General features: G+C 27.0%; 1 protein-coding gene across 10 annotated transcripts in view; it reads left to right on the top strand.

Annotated features, from left to right (window-relative positions):
* Window positions 1-20,471, top strand: part of Dap160 (dynamin associated protein 160) — a 110,260-nt gene that overhangs the window by 78,711 nt on the left and 11,078 nt on the right. For 6 of the 10 annotated variants that reach the window (XM_067049625.1, XM_067049640.1, XM_067049643.1 and 3 more), the window contains 10 exons: window positions 7,357-7,475; window positions 9,247-9,353; window positions 9,436-9,508; window positions 10,465-10,671; window positions 12,077-12,160; window positions 12,343-12,498; window positions 12,582-12,713; window positions 14,195-14,396; window positions 17,638-17,712; window positions 18,493-18,573. In XM_067049625.1, the coding sequence (XP_066905726.1) occupies window positions 7,357-7,475; window positions 9,247-9,353; window positions 9,436-9,508; window positions 10,465-10,671; window positions 12,077-12,160; window positions 12,343-12,498; window positions 12,582-12,713; window positions 14,195-14,396; window positions 17,638-17,712; window positions 18,493-18,573 (1,236 nt within the window). The remainder of the gene's footprint in view (window positions 1-7,356; window positions 7,476-9,246; window positions 9,354-9,435; window positions 9,509-10,464; window positions 10,672-12,076; window positions 12,161-12,342; window positions 12,499-12,581; window positions 12,714-14,194; window positions 14,397-17,637; window positions 17,713-18,492; window positions 18,574-20,471) is intronic. The other 4 variants (XM_067049645.1, XM_067049635.1, XM_067049646.1 and 1 more) reach the window with 2 other exon arrangements.

The raw sequence follows: 20,471 nt of genomic DNA on the forward strand, positions 1-20,471 counted from the left end.
CCACATGTAGTTTGGATAATCATGTGTCTCTGCTTATATGTACTCTGCTCTGTTGCGTTATATTCTACTTGAAGCAGCAATAAACATTTTGATTGCACTATATATATTTTTTTCTCTATGGCTTTTAAGTATTTAAATTCACTATAGTTTTTATTTCAAATTTGTCAGCATATTCAAAATGATTTATTCAATTTTTTATTATTTTTTTAGTCTTATACATCCTAATGTAGAAATATCATAATGTTGAAAAAATGTATACTTTATTTTTTTAGATTTTTCTTTTCGCTATGACTTGGCAACTACTAAAAAAGGTAAAGTTACAAAAATGTACCGAAACCTCCTTAATTAGCAGAGATCTGCAAGCCATATTGGTTGTAGATTCAGGCAAAATTAAAAACATAAAATTGCTACAAAATGGTAACAACAAAAGTAAAGTGTTTTGTTGTATTATTTACAAAAGAACAAAAAAGAAAGAAATATTTAGTTAAAACATTTGAGATTCAAACAGAAAATAAAAAAGATAATGGAATAAATCTTTCCAAATAATATTTTACTTATCAATTTTAATTCATTTATTTCTGTTTTTTTGAAGACTGTACTATGTTTCAAAATAAGGAATTTTTTAAAAAACTTTCATATTTATATTGCATCTGAGAATCTATAAAAATTGTTTAAAGAATTTACTATAGTATATGTGTGTGATTTGAAAAATATCACATTATCACAGTTTAAAGTTGATGTATGTTAAGAAAAAATGCATGTTTATAGAATCATCTAAAACAATGTACTAATTAAAAAATTTTGTGGATAATTTGGAGATTTCAATTGTTACAAAAAAAAAAAATTTATTATGAATTAACCAGACTTTTTTTTTACTATTTGCACAGATATATTCTGTAGGCGAGTTTTATTGTGAAAATGCAAAAGTTATTGAATGTTAAAACAAAAATAAATTCATTTTTTTACTTCAATATAAATATTTCATGTTATCAAATGATGGTCTCTGTTAAAAGTAACAACTACTAAATTATAAATTTATGTAATATATTATAATGTAAAATATTGTTTTGTTAAATATTACTTCCCTTTTCCTTCAGTATACAATGAACTCCCTTCAAATAATGTACTGTATCAATTAGTCTTTTTCAAACTGTCGATGTGGGATATGCTATCTCTGGTTTATTCATGTAATCTCATCTTTTTCTGTCATGATGATCACTGAATTGGTAAAGCATTGGATCTTTAGCTTTTAATTAATATTTGAGATTTTTTTTACTGCAATCCCAAAGAATCTTTTGTTTTTATCTATGAAAAGGTTTTTCACAAGTACATCTGCTTCCAGACATGCCATTTATTTTTTCACAAATAATTTAAATCTTAAAGTTATTTATATTCGGTCTGACTTGAATAAAATATACATTAAGTTATCCATTATTATTATTCGACCACAAAACAGTTAATTCCATTTTTGCATCAAAGTTGAATATAATGGTGTATTGAAGTCCTGAAAGTATTCTATGATATTAAAGTATATAATACAGTAAGTATTTTAATATATATATAATTCTTGCACTTAATATCCCACTATTTCAGCTTGCAGTAGTTTGTTGACATTCACTGATATAATTTTTAATTATTTATTAAACCTATATTTTTCTTTATTTCTTAAAATTTATAACTGTGTTTAAACTAAAAATACAATAATTAAATCTGATAGCTATTATCACATGAAAGGTTTTTGAAGAAACTACATATTGGTAACACTCCAATAACATTTGTTACAATTTTTATTAATTACATATTAGTATACAATATACTATTTGTATTTTAATAAATGTAGAAGTTCTTGAGGACATCTTCCTTTTTGGAGGATTTTCAGGAATAGAGGGGAAAGCAAAGTTAGCAACTAGTGGGTTTGGGCAGATAATGAGTTTATTATGGAAGGATTGAAATCTGGTTTTCGCTAGATAAGCTGTAATTGGAACATTGAGGATGATTTAATTCATTGATAAAGTAAGGACAATAGATGATTTTACAAAGGATTTTGGATTATTAGAATTGGATATGAGAGGTATGAGAGGTAGCCCCAAAGCTCTGGAAGTCCAAATAGGCTTATTATAGTCATGTAAATAGGTCTTTTGTTATCAATTATAAGTTTGAACCATTTGTATAGTAAATGTTGTAACAATCCAAATCAGACAGCTTCTTGTCTTTTCAGTCTTGTATTGGGGTCTAATTTGGTCATTTGTTCAGATTTAGTCCTAGGTTGTGGATATGTTCAACAGGAATAAGTGGAATATTGTAGGTTATTCTGTAGGTTTATGACGAAAGATAAAAGGTCATTTGATGGGATTTATTTTAATGCTCTAGTTTTTACACCATTCTTTTTTTTTATATGGGATTGGATATTTTGTGATCACAATAATGAGTCATTATGCACTAATAATGTGTTATTGGCAAACCGGTAAAACTTACCATTAAAACATATTTTTTGTACCTTTATCTGTATAAATAAATTTACCATTACTATTGAAAATTCAAGCTTACCATTTTAGTGTTGGTATTGTGCTTTATTTTGATTTATGGAACAACCCTTTTTAGAATTATCCCATTGATACGGAATTTAATAATATATCTTAAAAATCTAGGATAGCAATTCCCTTTTAAAATTTTCAAAATCATTTTCCAAATTTATAACAGGCTTGCTGCAACTTTTCAGTTTCAAACTCCAAGTAAGAGTTCACCGATAAGTACTCCCATCATACATTTGGCTGATAAGCCCTTCTTTTTCCATTAAGTTTACTAGTTAACACCCTCTTGAGTTCACCACCCATTTTCAGGAAGTGTCTACTCTACCGAAGTCACTCTACTCATTCATGAAATGTTCCAATAGGTGATTCGTAAGTTCTTTAGATGGTTCCTGATTTTGTCTTGTAAAGACAATTTGTCTTCTTTGCTTCTTAGATGTTTCATGATGATTTATGTTGAAGGTAAGCCGGTCATGGGTCCACTGTTTACGAGTCATGGGTCACTCCAGTACTTACCAGAAAAGGGGTCTCTGGTTGATATTTTCAAATTTAAGAAAGTCAAATTGAGATGGAGATACTGACACAACCTTTTACTCTGGATGAAAAATAGTGTTAGTGAATCTTACTCAAACTGGTTTATGTATTTTGGAAATACATCTAAAATCTAAAATTCAGTTTTCCAAAATTCAAGAAGCCTCTAGGAATGAATTTCTAACTGATTATGAAATTTTTGAGTTAGCAATCAGAATTTTAAAATAGTGAATCTCATATTCTATTAATAATCGCTTACTTCTTATTGTTTAAGTTACAAATAATGTGCATTTAAGTCCCAAACACACTTTATTAATATTTTAAATGTTCAACGTTTAGGCCTACTTTATCCTCAAAGGCCATCTTAATTATCAATTTACACCTCGCATCTAACTATTTTTTTGCTGGCTTTTTATTTAGTCAATTTAACCGATTATTATCGCTTTTTCACTTAATTTTAATCACAATTTATCTTACACTATTGCTTACTTATCAAAAATATTGTTTGAAGAAAGTAATGTGGGGAGAAGAAAAGGATATAAGATGTAAATTTATAGTTGAGTTAGTCGTGAGGATGGCCAGGTGGGCCAAAACATTAGACATTTAAAATATTAATTAAGAGTCTTCGGGACTCAAATTCTAATTCACCTTCATCAGAAAATATTAAGCTGCTAATCTTTTTTTTTTTCTTTACCTCATGAACTTGTCATTTTCTGTTTCTAAAATTTTACTCTATATTATTTATCAACGGCTCCTGAAACACTTTTATCATATAACTTAAGGTTTCCAAAAATGGATTATGGATTTTCAGGTAAGGTAAAAAAAACTTTTCTAAGCTTTTGTTTTTTAGACATGAAACCTATGTGTTGATTGGATCTCTTTTTAAATGGTGGGAGAAGGGTCAGATTTGACCTCATATATTTTTAAAGAATATGAATAGTTAGATTTTTTTATAATAATGTATGATTTGTTAAAAAAAATTTTCGATGGGTTTTAAGTACAGTCAACTTCTGTACAATGTTTTTAATTAGACCTTAATTTCTAAATATTTTTAATTTTTTTTATTTTTATGCTTTCCTTTATTGCTTAATTAAATTTATTATGAAGTTCTTTATTATTGATTAAGTAATGCTAATTAAAATGTTGTTTTTAGTGATTATTTTTGTTAACCGTTCATTAAGGAGCTTGCCAAATGAGTAAGGAGTGTGTACTTAATGCACTTGGATTGCAAAGGCAACAAAGATTTTACCAATGAGAAAAAAGTTAAATTATTTGTTAATGTTTAAATATACTCTTCAATAAAATTATAACTTGTATACTTTGTATTTAATTTATATGATATTTATTTAAAATAATTTATAATTATATGAGTCATGATGAGAGAAATGAAGAGTTTTGAGTTCGAATTTTCAGAAATATAATATCCCAATCAAGCTGAAAAAAATTGAGGTCCCTCCCTTAAACACATTAATTGAAATTCAATATCTATCCAAATAATAAATATTTTATTTATGAATAAACTAGGAAGAAGTTACGATAGGGCCATGGCTCTAACCTGTATTTCTCTAGGCAGGTAGTTAATTTGGAAAACCATAAGATGACAATTTTTCAAAAAATGTTTCATAAACATTAATGTATTAACAACTTAAATAATGTACAGTAACATAATTTATCTTGTAAAAATTAAGAACTAGCCATTTCATTTATTATTTTGTTAATTCTTCGATTTACCTTCAGTTGAGTTAGCTTCCTAAAATTATTATGGTTAATTTAAAAGGATTAAAAAGGATATGATGTGCGCTATTTATTATTGTATAACTCATCATTTATTTATCTTTTTCTTGTATCTTTAATCTAATGAATTAAAGTTTAATATATAATTAATATAATTTAATAAAGTTTATTTGTTGTTATAAAGTAATTAAGGTTTTTTATAATTTTAATAATAATTGTGAATAGAGAGCCACGGAAATGAAAGAAAATGAAAAAAAGACCCATAATTTTAAAAATGTTGAGAAATTCTATAATTTTAGAATAAAACTAGGATACAATATTACCTGTATTAGTTGGTTTGGTTGCACATCCTATAATAACATAACTATTTATTTGAAATGAATTTGATCCTCTTTTAAATTTTGTTATGTATAGATGATTGACATCTTCTGATTAAATCAAGATAAACATAAATAGTTTCAACTATTTATTAATCTACTGGCTAACATTTCAACCCACAATGCAGGTTCTCATCAGGTTTAAAATAATAAAAATACAGAGTAAAAAAAACAACTAATAATGACTAACTATAAAAGTAACATGTGAATAAATCAGAGAGAAATGTGGAAGTATAACAAGACATCCATATGAACTAACTAAACTAAAACATAAATAAAAAATAGTAAGGAATTAAAGATGAATCTTTTTGGTATTCATCATTAACTTCCATTCTATTTTTTTAAATATTTTTTTTTTTTATGTTTAATGTTAACCTGTTTATATGGTTGTTTTTTGTCACCACTTTTGTTACTGCTACATTATCTTTACCTACTCTATATCTTTTTATTTCAGCTCTGATAGATACTTTCATTATTAGTTGAAATGTTAACTATTAATAAATAATTATTTTGATTTTTCTTTACCACAACCTGGACCGTATCCTTCTATTCTAGATTTATTTATTACTTAGAATCCTCCTCATGCCTTTCAGTATTGAGTTATGTTTACATATATCAGACTAATGGGATATTATTATGAACGAGGTATGATACTCCTCCATCAACAATTTAAAAAATCCAAAAATTTGAGATTTGATAACCAGCTTTGAACTGAAAATTCCAATAAAATATTTACTAAAATTGAAAACCCATACCAATACCTTTGGAATTATGGAATAGGGATTTTATCGATACAATGTTATATTAGAATTTAAAAAAAATATATAAACAACTTTATTTTGGTCGTCCGCTTGTTTTCTGTTGATAGTTCTTGCTCGAATACTTGTAAACCACAGTCAACAGATAGTATAATTCATCTTAAAATATTCCAATTTTATTAAATAACTTAAATCATATGCATCACTACTTAGTAATGGGACATCTAAAAAAAGTTTTCATTTTATTTTGAGTTGGACATATTTCAAAGAGTACCATAGTCTGGGATGTTTCTTTACTGGGGTCGTTCTACAGCCTGTCCCTAGACGAGAAGGGCTGTTAGAAATTAACCTCAATCATAATTAATGAAACAATGTTTTTCGTCAGATGTGCCACTACTGAAGCAAAGAAATTTTCAGATAGTGTAAAAACAAATAAAATTCTAAAGTAAAAAATTAAAACAAAAATTTAAATTAATGAATAATAATCTGTGACCAGTTAGTATGCACCAATATTCCTGATTAATTTTTATTTGTAAGGTTTTTTTTTTTGTTTCAACTTTTTATTAGTACACTATTAAAAAAAATGTATTAATTGAAGCAATTAAATTTACGGCTGTTCAGTAGATCAAATATCATAATTCTTAAAAAATAAAATTATATCAATGATAATCTTTGAAGGAAAATCTTTAAATCCTTTTTTACTTCTTCAATTCTTTAATGTATTATTGGACGTTTCAAGTTTAACTTATCTCATCTTCAAAACTGCAATAATAGATCATTCACATTTAAGAGCATAAACAAGACAGATTAAGACTTGGAAAGGGATGAATTTAAAGGTAAAGCACTTAGTGGAATTAAAATAATAAGTTTCTTAATGGATTATTAGAAAAGTAATTCAATTTGATTTCAATTTGCGATGATAACATCGTAGAAATCATATCACTGGATATGTATGCATATCACATAAAAAGAAAAAAAAAATTATATTTGACGAAATAACGGTTTTAAGTTATTGATTATGGAAAAAAAATGTGATAGAAAGATGAAAAGGTAAATAAAATTTGAAATAAAAATGTATTTAGTATTAGTAAAAAATTCATGATTTTTTTAAAAACTGAAAAATGTAACTATGCATTATAGAATGAGTTAGAATTTTAATGTGGTTTATTTATATGTAGTTGTTTAAAACTATTTTATATGTTAGGATAGTTCTTTTGATTCTTAATTATACATTTTTTTGAGGATGAGTTTATTTAAACTCGAAACGTTTAATATATTGAAGATTTGAAGAAATAAAAAAGGGTTTTAAATTTGGTACTTGAGAGGTTATAATTGATGTATCATTACAATCCTTTGAAAAATGTTCAATAGAAATTTATTTTGAAATGTAAATAATTAAGTTAAGAATTATCATTTTTTTTTTAAAAGGTGAAAATGGTCCTTCAAAGAAAAATTTTGTTCCAAAGGAAGATAAAAGGCAACAGCATATAAAGGAATTAATTATTACTGAGCAAGCTTACATTGATGACATGTCAATAGTTTATGATGTAAGTCAACCATTTATATGCCATAATTAATTAATATCAGATGAGAATTAAGTATGAAAAAATAATTTATTAATTTTGTAAACATCTTAACATTTTTAAAATTATATTATATTATACTATTCTAAAAACTATGTGATTATAAGAGCTTATTGGAATGAAAATAGTATAAGTCCAGTCTGAAGATTTTTGAAATATTGAGTTTTGAGATATTTCTAGTTTAACCTCTACGACTAACATCCATGAAGGTTTTTGATTCAGTACTTAGCGAGCAAGCAGTGTTGGGTAATAAGTAAATGCAATTACTTTAATGCTGTTAGCAAGTAGTGTTTCTTGATCAATGGTGTTTGTACTGATTTGATGATTGTACTAGATTTTTACAAAAGTCTTGTTACTTAAAATAAGTTTTATTTAAATTTCTATATGAAATATATTGATGGCTTACTTCACAGTGCTGCTAAGTACATTTTCACTAGCTTTATAAAAAATACAATTAAAGGTTCTCTCTTTTTGGAAAATCACAACTTTTCAATTAATTTTTTGACTGATTTAGATTTTATACCTGCCATTTTTTATTTTATCAATCAAAAAATGAATTGAAAAATTGTGATTTTCCTAGAAGAGAGAACCTTTAATTGTATGTTTCATAAAGTTAGTGGAAATATACTTACCATCACTGTGAAGTAAGCCATCGATATATATTAAAATTATTCTTCAAAATACAAGCACTCATCAATTACTTTAATCTATCGTTCTGCCAGAAGTTGAATTCCTTGGTTTTCAAGACCAATAATTCAGCACATCCTGATTTGACATCTTCGTTTTTTCAAAGTGTTGGTTTTAAAAAAAAGAATGCACTTATTAACTGTAAAAGACCATAGTCAAATGGTGCAACACTAGTGCTAGATGCTAATACTCTCCATTTCTTAGAATTTTACTTGGACAAGCATGAACAATGTGCATCACCTTGGCCTGTTCATTTTGCATGACATGTTAATATTTTTTTGAATGATGGCTTACTATAGCGTTCGTGACTCTATATTAGTCATATGTCTGTTATGGAAGTAAACAACATGCATTGTTTTCATCACAGACCAAAAAGGATTAAAATGAGTCTTCATTTAAGTCTTTAAATGTCAGCAATGTATTAATGCACTTAGACTTAAAGATTTTTGTAACAACCTAGTACAATGAGCGGAACATTTTATACTTGTCTCTCAGCCCAACGAAGGTTCTTGTACCTTCTTTACTGATATTGTATGTGCCTCATTAGAATTTTAAAATATATTAGGATCTCCTGATCTCAGAGATGATCTTTGGCTGGTAAAACAAAAATAATCTTTCTTCCACAGCCTAACTTGGACCTGGAATCAGTCTGGATATTATTAGTTCAATTCCTTACCATAGCCTTTCTTAAATATCTTTCCTGCTAAGTATCCTTTATTCACAAACTCATTGATTTAGTGATTACGTTTTGTGCATTATCAGACCATTAGTGTGGCTAAAGATGGGGCAATGGTCCCAAATTAATTAAATAAATGAGTTTCCGAATACAGGATACTTTGCAGAGAAGATATTTTCATTACACCCAACTAGATAAACATGAAAGATGTAAGTTTTGCAATAATATTTCAGTATTTTTGCTATCCTATGAAAGTAAAAAATTATTATTTACAAGGAAATTGTTCACAGAAAGTGATATTAACCCAAAAGTTGTATATGCATTTTACAATGCCAAATTTTTTAAAATTAATTAATAATATAAATTTTTAAGGTGTTCGAGAGGCCATTGATTGAAAGCCGGCTTTTGACTAATGAGCAATTGAGAACAATTTTTATAAATTGGCATGATATATTAGAGTGCAATTATTCTTTCTTGCGGTGAGTTGATTTATATATAGTTGATATTGTACTTGGTTATACTTTAAATATACTTATTAATTTTTTATTATTTTTATTACAGTGCTTTAAGAGTGAGGAGAGATATGAGTAAAGGAGGGATCATCAGGACTATTGGAGATATTCTTTGCGAAAACGTATTTTGTCTTTTATTTTTAAATTTGATCATTTTAGATTCTATTAGCAAGTAAACATTTAAGTTATTTCTTGTTAACTCATTGGTTACAATGGCTTTTATTTACGATCATGATTATGGCGATCGTTTTTTATTTAGTGTTACTCACCCATAGTAGCCATCACTAAGTAATGTTGGTTTCAATAATACATATGCATTTCAACTATTTTTAATTATGTTAAGACTTAAAATGTATTGTTCATTATTTTAATTACTATGAGTGTTAATTTTCAACTTTGTGACTGAACTGCCAATATCAATTATTTGGGTATGGTTTTATTGAAGGATAGTGTTGGTTTTAAAATAATTGGTTTAAACAGTCTTAATTTTATTTTGATAATATGTAAGATCTTAGATTAAGAATTTCTAACTTTTCATCAGTTTATTGCAGTTGTTTCCAACCTGGGTTTAGTAAAAAACTAGGGTCCCATAAGCCTCTTCCAGGGGTTCCACGAAATAATTTAGGAATGGTCCATTCCATATCAACTCAACCCAGTTTTGAACCTTATAATTTCAGATTTTCTTGAATTTTGCACAGGTTTTTATAGGTATTATAAGTAGCCTTTGCTGAAATGGCAGATCGCTTTATTTTTATCAAATAATAAAATAGGATTTCCTCCATTTTCCTACTTCTGCCAACAGAGTTCTGCCACCAAAAAAGGTTGAAAACCACTGTTCTATTGTGCTAGGTTTGTAACCAGAGTTGGCAATCCTGCAATTTTCCAGAGTTGCTTTATTTTGTGATAGGTATTATAAATACCTATTTTAAAATATATCTTTCTATTTTTCCATTTTAACAAATATCCAGTATGTGTTTGTGAATATTTTTTTTTCTTTTTATGATTTTCACTTAGGATATGTTAATGGCTGAATATAATTTTTTATTTCTAATTATTTACACAAGGTTTTGTATTACAGCTTCCTCGTATGAGGGTATATGTGCGCTTCTGTGGATGTCAGCTACGAGCGGCAGCTATGCTTCAGACACTCAGCGAAACAAACAAGGACTTCAGCGCCTTAGCGAAAAGATGCCAGTCAGATCCGAGAACTAAGGGGCTTCCTCTGAGTTCTTTTCTCATTAAACCAATGCAGAGGATAACAAAATATCCTCTTCTCATATCTAAGGTTAATATAATAAATATAATTGTCACTGCTTTCTACTACTACTATTTCCGGCTCAATGTTGAAAAAACTTAAGGTATTCTCATTGGTTCCAAGTTTCTTCTTAATTCCATTCTTTACTTGGAAATAATTTCTTGGTGTGTATCTCTTCAGAGCCTTTGGAAATGTAAAGAGCCTCCCTATATCCTTAATTTGTTTACCCTGTGTTCCTCATCTTAAATATGAGGTCCCAACCCTCAAATTTGTATATTCCTCCTCATAGAACAGTTTTCTTCAATAAATCCTTTATAATCCATACTACCTCATGCCTGGTGTTCTCTACCCATCCATATGTCAAATCTCTTCATTAACTTCATTTAAACATAAATTATTTTTCCTCCTCCTCAACTATCAATCTACCTTGAATCTGTTGCAATTTTACTTTATTTTATTTATTAATTTTTTTTTTTACAATATCTTGATGGTCAATTATTTTCTGTTACCAATATTTATAAATATTCAGTCTGAAAGTTCAGCACTTTTTTTGTTGTTAATTAAATTCTTTATATTACTATTTTAATTATTAATCATCATTATATGCCAGACAATTGGCTCTTGAATGTACATTGTTATTATTCTTAGGGGACTAGGCTTCCGTAAATGAAATTACTTTTTCTTTCTTTACTTATTGTTTTTGTTTGGAAATCTCAAGAAATAATTTGAAGTTGAGAAATTAACTGTCTTTTGTTGCTAGAGTTAAATGAATTTGGCATTAATTTGTGTCTCCATTTGCCATTCTAATTTTTTTATGCTCCTTTACTGAGTGTGAATGTGATAATTAGGTTAAAGAATAGTGACTTGAGAAATATCGTAATCTTTTTTAATAACTATTTTTCTTCTCATCTCATTGAACCATTTTTTGAAATTATATATTAACTAGTTTAGCCCTGTGAGAATGCTTGCATTTGATATCAACCTTCTCTATAATAAATTTAAATTTGGTTTGACCCCTTCTTAACCCACGCATTATTTCAAAAATGTTTAAGTTTAGGCCTTTAAAGCACAGGACCCAGGATGTCCTGTAAGATTAAACAAAAATTCAAGAGTATTAAATTATAAGAAAAAAAATATTCTCCCTATTTTGAGCTCAGGAAAAAAGTATTGAATGTGTTAGGAAATAGTATTTTCCTACACAAATATTATATACAGGAATATAATTGGATTATTTTAATTATGTAAATATCATAGGCTGTTATGGGATGAATTTCTTTTTTATTGACCCGAAAACCGTGAATTTGGTAAATACTCAGTTATTGGGTGGCACTCACAACTTTTTAATTGCAATATTTTGTTGAGATCTAAAATTATTACTTAATTTTATTTATTTTCCATCTTTATTTTAAACAATAATTTTAATACTTATATCTAGATCTTGGAGTATACTCCAAAAGAACATTCTGACAGGCAAAATTTAGAAGAAGCATTACAAAAAGCCGAAGACTTGTGTAGCCAGGTATGTAATGAAGACATTCTCTGTTGTTAGTTTGTTAATATTTTAATTAAATTTTATCATTGTATGAATATCAATTTATTTTATAATAAATATAGTATAGAATCATTAATTTATCTGGGGTAAATTCACTCAGAAATTCCTTTAATATATTGTTTAAATTGAATTATTTTCTTTTTAAATAGGTTAATGAAGGAGTGCGTGAGAAAGAAAACTCTGAAAGGTTGGAATGGCTTCAGAGCCACGTGCTCAGTGATAGACTTTCAGAACCACTCATATTTAATTCTTTAACAAATGCTGTTGGGCCTAGGAAGTTTTTACATTTTAGTGCCTTAACAAAAGTATGTTTCATATTTTTGTTTACGTTGTATTTTTTTTTTCATTATTATTATTATATATATATTTATTCAAAATTTTGTTTTAGACTAAAAGCGGGAAAGAATTGATAGGGTTCTTGATGAATGATTTCCTCTTGCTGGCCCAACCTAACAGGCCGTTAGGGGGTCAGTTCAGTTTTGAAAGACACCAGAATGTTCTGTTTAGGATATATAAACAGGTTATTATGTTATTTATTCATTTATATAACAGAGAATTATTATGATATTTTTTATGAATATTAATTAGTAAATTTATTGCATTGTAATTCTGCTTAAGTGTCGACTCATCTCTTGTAGTTAACTGAATTAAGAAGTATAGTTGAGAAATCCAAAATCAAAGTTATCAGAAATGAGGTACAGCTGTTCACCATATGTCTCATAAACCCATTTACTAAAATAGTAGCAGATAATTGGAACAAGGACTTGTTTTGTCTCTTTCAAGGGTGTCATTGATTTATCATCTTTGGTGAAAAGAATTAGTTCCCTATTGGTAAAAGTTCTTGGAATCTTTAAAAATCTATAGCACTACTACCCATAGAGAGTCTCGATAAAGACATATTTCCTCCATTTACCATACCAATGTCGGTCTCCCTCAAGGTTCCTGCTTAAGTCCAACAATATTCAATTTATTTATCAATTACTTTCTAAAAATTAAAAATGTTAACAATAACAATTGAGTCCTGTTTGACGATGATACAGTGTTATTCTCTTCTTCTTACTGGATAGACACATTACCAGAATTATGTTTTTGAAATGGGGATTAAGCCTAAATGTAGACAAAACTGAGGCTGTTATTAAAAAAAAAAAAAAAGACCTATACTTTCTTACAAAATAATTTTAAATGATACTCCAATTCCCTTCTCCAAATCTGTGAAATACTTAAGAGCAACATTTCACAATAAAGTCCTATTCAACCAGCACATTAATTTAAAGTTAGAAAATTTCTGAAAAACTATATACAAAAAAATGTTTACTTATTTTTATAAAACATCAAAACTCTCCCATAATTAGGTTGATATTCTATAAATTAGTACTAAAGCCTATCATAACATATGCCTGTCCGAGAACTTCACTAATCTAACCAAATTAAAAAACTATATGTAAGTATTCTGAAACAAATGCTTTGAAATTGTTAAAAATAATCCATATAACACTAGAATAACTAAGGTGTACTCATAATTAAAGACACCATACATGAATACATATAAAAATTTACACATATCTTTTTTCAGTCTTGTTCACTCTCTTTAATTCTCTTAATAACTGAAACAGGATATTATATGAAACAGCAACCTGTAGAGATAAACATAAGAGAACTCAATGTATACGATTGCAAACATCGTCAATGATAATCTGTATTTTATTTTATAATAGTTTAGGTTTTTTTTTCTCTGTTTGATTTTAAAAGCTTAAGGAAGAAGTATTTAAATAAATAAATTATTAATTATACAATTCAAAAATTACTGCAGGACCAGAAATTGAAAATAAAGTTAAAAAAAAAAACTAATTTAGATTTATTTTAATATATCTACCTTCTCATTTCAGTTTTTAGTATAATTTTTTAGTTTCATATCTAATTTTTTTTTCTCTCTAATAATTAAAATGTATAATTTTAATTTTTTGTTTTAACATTTATAATTAATACATATATTTTTATTAGCCTTTGTTATTGAGTGATTTAAACATTGTTGGGAGCATTGGAGAGCCGAATGGTGTTGAGTTTCGTCTTGAGTACAATAAAACAATTTTCAATTTGAGTGCCACATCACACAATGAAAAGAACTTGTGGTTGAAAAAGTTGACTTTAGCCCAAAATGAACTGAAAGAGCACGAAAGAGACAAATTGAGAAGGCAGCAATCGAGTAAGTTTAATATAGACCCTCCTTTTATTTTAGTAAATTGTTTTGCACTTGTGGTTCTTATATTGTTTTTATATAGTGGTTGATAAATTATTTAGAAATATAACCTAAATATATTAAATATTAGGTTAATTCTTATTATATACTTAGTAAAGTGAAAAGTTAGTTATATAGTATGAAAATTATTATATGAAAAGATTATACCATTGGTTCACTTTTAATGTTGACCCCGCCTTCTTTCTTCTTACCTGTGACCAATGGTAAAAATTACTGCTGTCATATTATGAGTATTTACTGCTATTATTTTGTATAATTTATTACATTTATTTTTTAGCTTATTTTGATGGTTTTTTTCTTGCTTAACCATATTTTTAAGTTTTAGGCAAAAAATGAAGTTAGTGTTTATTCCCATAATTTTATGGGCATAAAATATTTAAATTAGTATTTGCTTTTTGTTTTTTCTTTATAAGATTTTCGAATTTCAATTATAAAAAAAAAAAAAAAAATACAAGAATATTATTTATTCATGATTACATGTAAGTAAACATTAAAATTACAACAAATTTCCCTACAGCTCAACTACATGATTCAAAATTAGTATAAAAAAGTTAAAATTTATTCTGTATATCGAATAAATAATAAAGAATTACTTATGCGTTTGATTTGTACTTAATTTTCAAAATGTAATAAAAATTGCATTTATTGAGGTGATTCGTTATATCTATATCATCGTACACTATGTTACTTGTAAATATCAGTAAATTTTACTGCTACACTTAAAAAAAAAAATTTTATTACACTAAGCATTTTATCCCTAAATTACTGTTTTTTTTTTTTTTTTTGTTTTTTTTATTTTGTTTATCATAATTTAATACAGTCAACTCTCAATAATTTAAAACTCTCAGTTCAAATAATTTACAGGCAGAGATGAAATTCAATTCAAATTCAAATACAAGAGAGTGGTTCATAGAAAAGTATATATTAAAATGTGATCTTTATTTCAAAATAATAAACTAATAAGGTACATGCAATTATGAAAAAATAAAAATGCTCATTTTGAAAAAGTTCATGATCTTATTTTGAATGAGCGACCTCCCTTTAGAATTTACTAGTAAATTTTCAATGTGTCCTGAGGAACTAGAATACAGAGATGACTTTTTCTATCATCTGAAGTGGTAAAGAAGTGAAGAAGTAGCTGTTGTTCTTATTATAGGGTGTTTGGAAGCAAGGTGTCGCTAAAATTTAAAATTCTCGAGGATATCAAAACACATTTCAACTTATCAAATTTTTTCAAGAGATTGCGGAAAAAATAGAAAATATTGAGAGTAGACTGGAATTGTTATTTCAATTTATCGTCTAATTTTACCGCCATTATCATATTCTATTATATTACCATTTCTTCTAGTTTTTACAGAATTTGAATTTTTATAGTTTCATAAAATATCTTGTTTAACTAATTGCTTCAAGGATATTGTATTAATGATTTTCACGTCCATTAAAAGTGGGTTAGGCATTATAGCTAGTCCTGGTAGCTGGGTACAGGTATTAAATGGTTACTAGTTATTATTTAATTAAAAAAAAAAAAAAGATATATTTTTAACCAATATTTGACATTTTAAATTTCTTATATCTAATATTTTGATCCTATTGTCTTAGTAAAAATATATAAATAATGATTATTATATTTTTCAATTACTCACCAGAAAATATTCCTGAAAAAAAAAAAAAAGTTAACTTCTCATTCTTGAAAGTAGGATGTTAGTTACAAAACACAAGTTCACTTTGACTCTGAAATCTCTGATATTCCAGAGCATTTCCTGGAGGAAAACAGTGATAAAAGAGAGATAAGTTTATCAATGTTTTATGTAACAGATTGTTTTTATATTTATAAGACAACTAAATACAAATTTATTTTTGTTAAATTCTCTTATTTAATAGAAGTAACTTTAGTTCACTCACATGATAACTAATTTTATTTTATTCCCAGGTCTTTTAATGTTGGTACAAAAAAGTAGTTAATTAATATATATATTTGACCTGATTGTATAAATATATTTAGACCTTACCTTTGTTATATTGGAAAATTCTTTTATAAATGCTGCTGTGAAATGTTGAGATGAGCAATTTTATAGATAATGTTTTCTACTAAATGATGTTTGGGTAGTTTATAGAGCTTATTTTATTGGTTATTAGCATCATGAGATTACATTATCTTATTTGTCTAGGTTTACAACTGACAAAACACCTTAATTTAATTTTGTGCCAATAATTTTTATTTAAGAAATTCAACATTAATTTTTTTTTTTAATTTTTAAATTATTTATTTTTAGATTATAAAACAAAACATTTTGAGTATTATTGCAAGAAATATTTAATTGTCTAAGCTGGATATTAAAACAAGAAGAACAAACATATTAATTTTCATTTAATTTTACTTTGAATAGAACTACTTATAACACTACTTTATAACTATTACAATAACTGTCCTAGTCTGCTGCCATGGTGAAACTGTATGATAGATTCTGTCATGACAGTAATTGCTGTCATTAGAGTAAATACTTGAGAGTATTATTGCTTTGGGTCTGGCCTCACGGCAGTGAGTGAGCTCTGTCATGACAGCTCTTATCATCCAGTTTACACCATGGCAATTGATAGTATGGTTTTGAAATATCTCTCAGTAATGCAGTTTATCTTACTGTGTTCATGGATTTTAGATGATATTTGAAAAATATATTCCCTTATTTTAATAAATAATTATATCAAAAAATAAATACAGGTATTATTATGAACAACTTTATTTTGGTGTTTTTTTTTTATTGTTTGTTATTAAATATTAATCAAAAAGACTAAGAAAAAAACTTTAAAAACCACATTCTTAATATAAAATTATATAATAATAAAATTTATCAGTTTTATAATATATCTATATAAATTTCACATTTTTATAACATTTCAGCCCATTCTATTGGGCGTTTACCAGTTGGATAAACTAAGATTGTTATTTCATTGAAATTATTTTATTAAATAATCATTTGAGAAAATAATTATTTCATGAAATAACCCTTTAATTTATTTTATAAATACATCATTTAAAAATTGTATCATTAGTAAGTTTATGTAAAATTTTAGGTTTATTTAAGAAAATTATGTTTTGTACATCAATATTACAATTATATATTTGGGATGAATTAATATTTCTTTATAAAGTGTACTTCTGGATTAATATATGTAAACATCTGTTTAGAACAAGCGTCATTTGGCGCTGTTGGCAGAATCCTCGTGTTTGTCATGGAAGGAAGTAAACTTAAAATCACAACAGGTATTTTTATGGAACAGAGAGGTTAACCGATTGGTGGCACTTAACAACTTATTTAGCACTTTATTTGCATTTTGGCTAGTTGCACTGCTGCATGCTTGAATGAATAATATTATTAACTGTGGTATGATGAAGTGTATTATGTTTATAATAATGTATAATGTGTAATAATATTGATTAATATTTAATTACTAGTACATAACTTGATCGTTATTTACTCACATTTTATTGTACTTTTTCTAGAGAAATTATATCAAGTATATTTAGCGATGCTACTAGGCTTTACAACAATATATTTAGTTTATTATGTTTACTGCAGCTGGTATATTTTTTATTGGTTTTAATTCATCAATCACAAGAGTTAGGAGTCCTATACATTGCAAAGCCATGGGCATTGGTGGTATTTTATATCAACTTACAAATACTAAAATACATATTTCGATAAAGGTTCTGGTTGATATGATTTACAAAAGTGGGTAGTCACTTTATACACAAAAATTAATACTTAAGAATTTCTTGTTATTTCTTAGATACTAATTTTGTTTATTTTTTGCACTATCTAATAAGGTATTTATTGATAAATTTAAATGATAATAGAAATTAAAACTGAATAAAGTGGTAACAATGATTTGCTAATATCATGCATAAAGTGATTTTTTAGAGGTTATTCAAGAACCACAGGTGAGGATTTTATTTTTGATTTGGTTTATTTACCAATCAATTTTATGTATTAATTATAAAACATAAACATAAGAAATTTAATTAATTGCATGTTGTAAACAGTTCGGAAAAGGCCACCCAAATGTATGCTTAAATTAATCATCATGAAAGGCAGATTTCTAGAACCGAGTTCGTTCCGTGGAGGTATGACTTAAATATATTTATTAATATAAATTCCATATTAGTGTTATGTTGTGGCGAAGACCTGGTTGTGACCAGTTACAGCAAACTGAAACGTTCTTTTGGATCAGATTTGTATAAGTTTATGCAATGTTGTGATCGTCTTGATTATACATCTGTAAAACCCTCTTTGTTGTCTTTATTATTAGTGATGATAACATTGATTTATATTTACAATGCATAAACACACACACATGCATATACATTCCTTCAACTTTGTGCTTTGTGTTGTGGAAAACTCTGCATTACTCATAATATTATTAATTATTCATCTACTTTTATTTATTTCTATGCTGTATTTTTGTCCTTGGCATTTTATTAGGAGTATTCATGATGTTTTGTTTAATGTAAAATGTTTTACCATGCCAAATGTTATAAGTATAGTATTGTGAGCAGCCCTATTTAAAGTCATGTTAAATGCATAAGAGCTCCTATCAGATTTTCTGAGCAACTTGTTTTATAACCTTTCCTTCCAAAACTTCATGTCATTGTTTACTTCTATGTTTTGATTCATTATTATAATTGTCATCTATTGCTTTATTAGTCATAAAAACATCCAAAACAAAACTAACACAATCAAAACAAAAACTACGAGCAAGTAACCTAATACACCAACAAATAAAACCGTGACGAGCTCAGCTGGTCTGTTGCGTGACGTCATTCTCCACTTAACAAACCTAATAACAGACTCCCAACCATGTTATATGTTATATTGTTTTAACATTGCAAAGGAAGGAATTATTTCTCCATTTAACATGAGTACATGAGTTTTTCCATTTAACACGCTTTAACATGTTAAACTAAAGATCATGAATATCCCTATTGTATCACATGCAACCATCACCTAGTAATCGTAGATTTAGTCTACTAAGATACTAAATTTTAAAAAAATGTAATGACTACTTATGTACCTTCCACATTTCCAAGAACAAGGAGAATAATAATATATGTATTGCTAAATCCTTTCCATGGCCCAACCCCAAAGTTCTCATAACTCATGTTAGGGCACCACTGTTCTACATTGAAAGCATCCGACTGTTCAGTCCAATAGGTTCTGGGAACTGATTATCATTTCTCAAAAAGAAAAAAGTTTGATACTCTGATACTGCAATATTTTAGATTTTGAGTTGGGAAAATTATCGATATAGTTCTTACACCAAGCAGATGTATAAATTACTTACTATGTAAACTAGCCTTACAGATTTTTTATCCTAAATATGGTGGCAAAATTCGATTCAGTGTGCCCAAAATATTTTTATTTAAGATATTATTAAAACAAATAATTGTTTCTAAGGTATAAAATTACAGTTCAATTTGAAGCTCTGTGTATCATTTTGGGTTTTTTGGATTTTAAAGTTTTAGGTACTCATTAGAAAGAAGATAGTTTATTATTATCTATATTATTTTAGAAGGTTTGTCTGAAATAATTATTTACACTATTAAAACAAGATTGAGTTTTTTTGTATATAATATTTTTTTTAAACTACCTATAAACATCTATTCTGGTTAAAGTAAATATAAAAAAAAAAAAAAAATTGTACAGGAATATTTTCCTACTCTTCAAATTTAGTTTGAATTGGTCAATAGGTTGCTGAATTATTGGATAATTTTTTGAATCTCTAAAAGGCTGGACAAAAGCAAATCGTTCGGAAGAACCATGTCGATATAATTTTCTCAACTCAAGATATTAAAAAAAATGAGTTCAGGTTGTTTTATAGTTTTTCTCAACTCTCAGGGTTCATTGAACAAAATGGTTGGATACATATAAAATTTTTAAAAATATAGTATTCGGTCGTAATGGTATACCATTCCATCCAAGTAGTTATTTACGTTTATAAACTTCGAGGTTAACAAGTACTTAC

The sequence above is a fragment of the Halyomorpha halys genome, unplaced genomic scaffold (genome assembly GCF_000696795.3).
Source record: "Halyomorpha halys isolate HHAL.00 unplaced genomic scaffold, Hhal_1.1 Scaffold270.1, whole genome shotgun sequence".
In the NCBI taxonomy this organism is placed as follows: domain Eukaryota; kingdom Metazoa; phylum Arthropoda; class Insecta; order Hemiptera; family Pentatomidae; genus Halyomorpha; species Halyomorpha halys.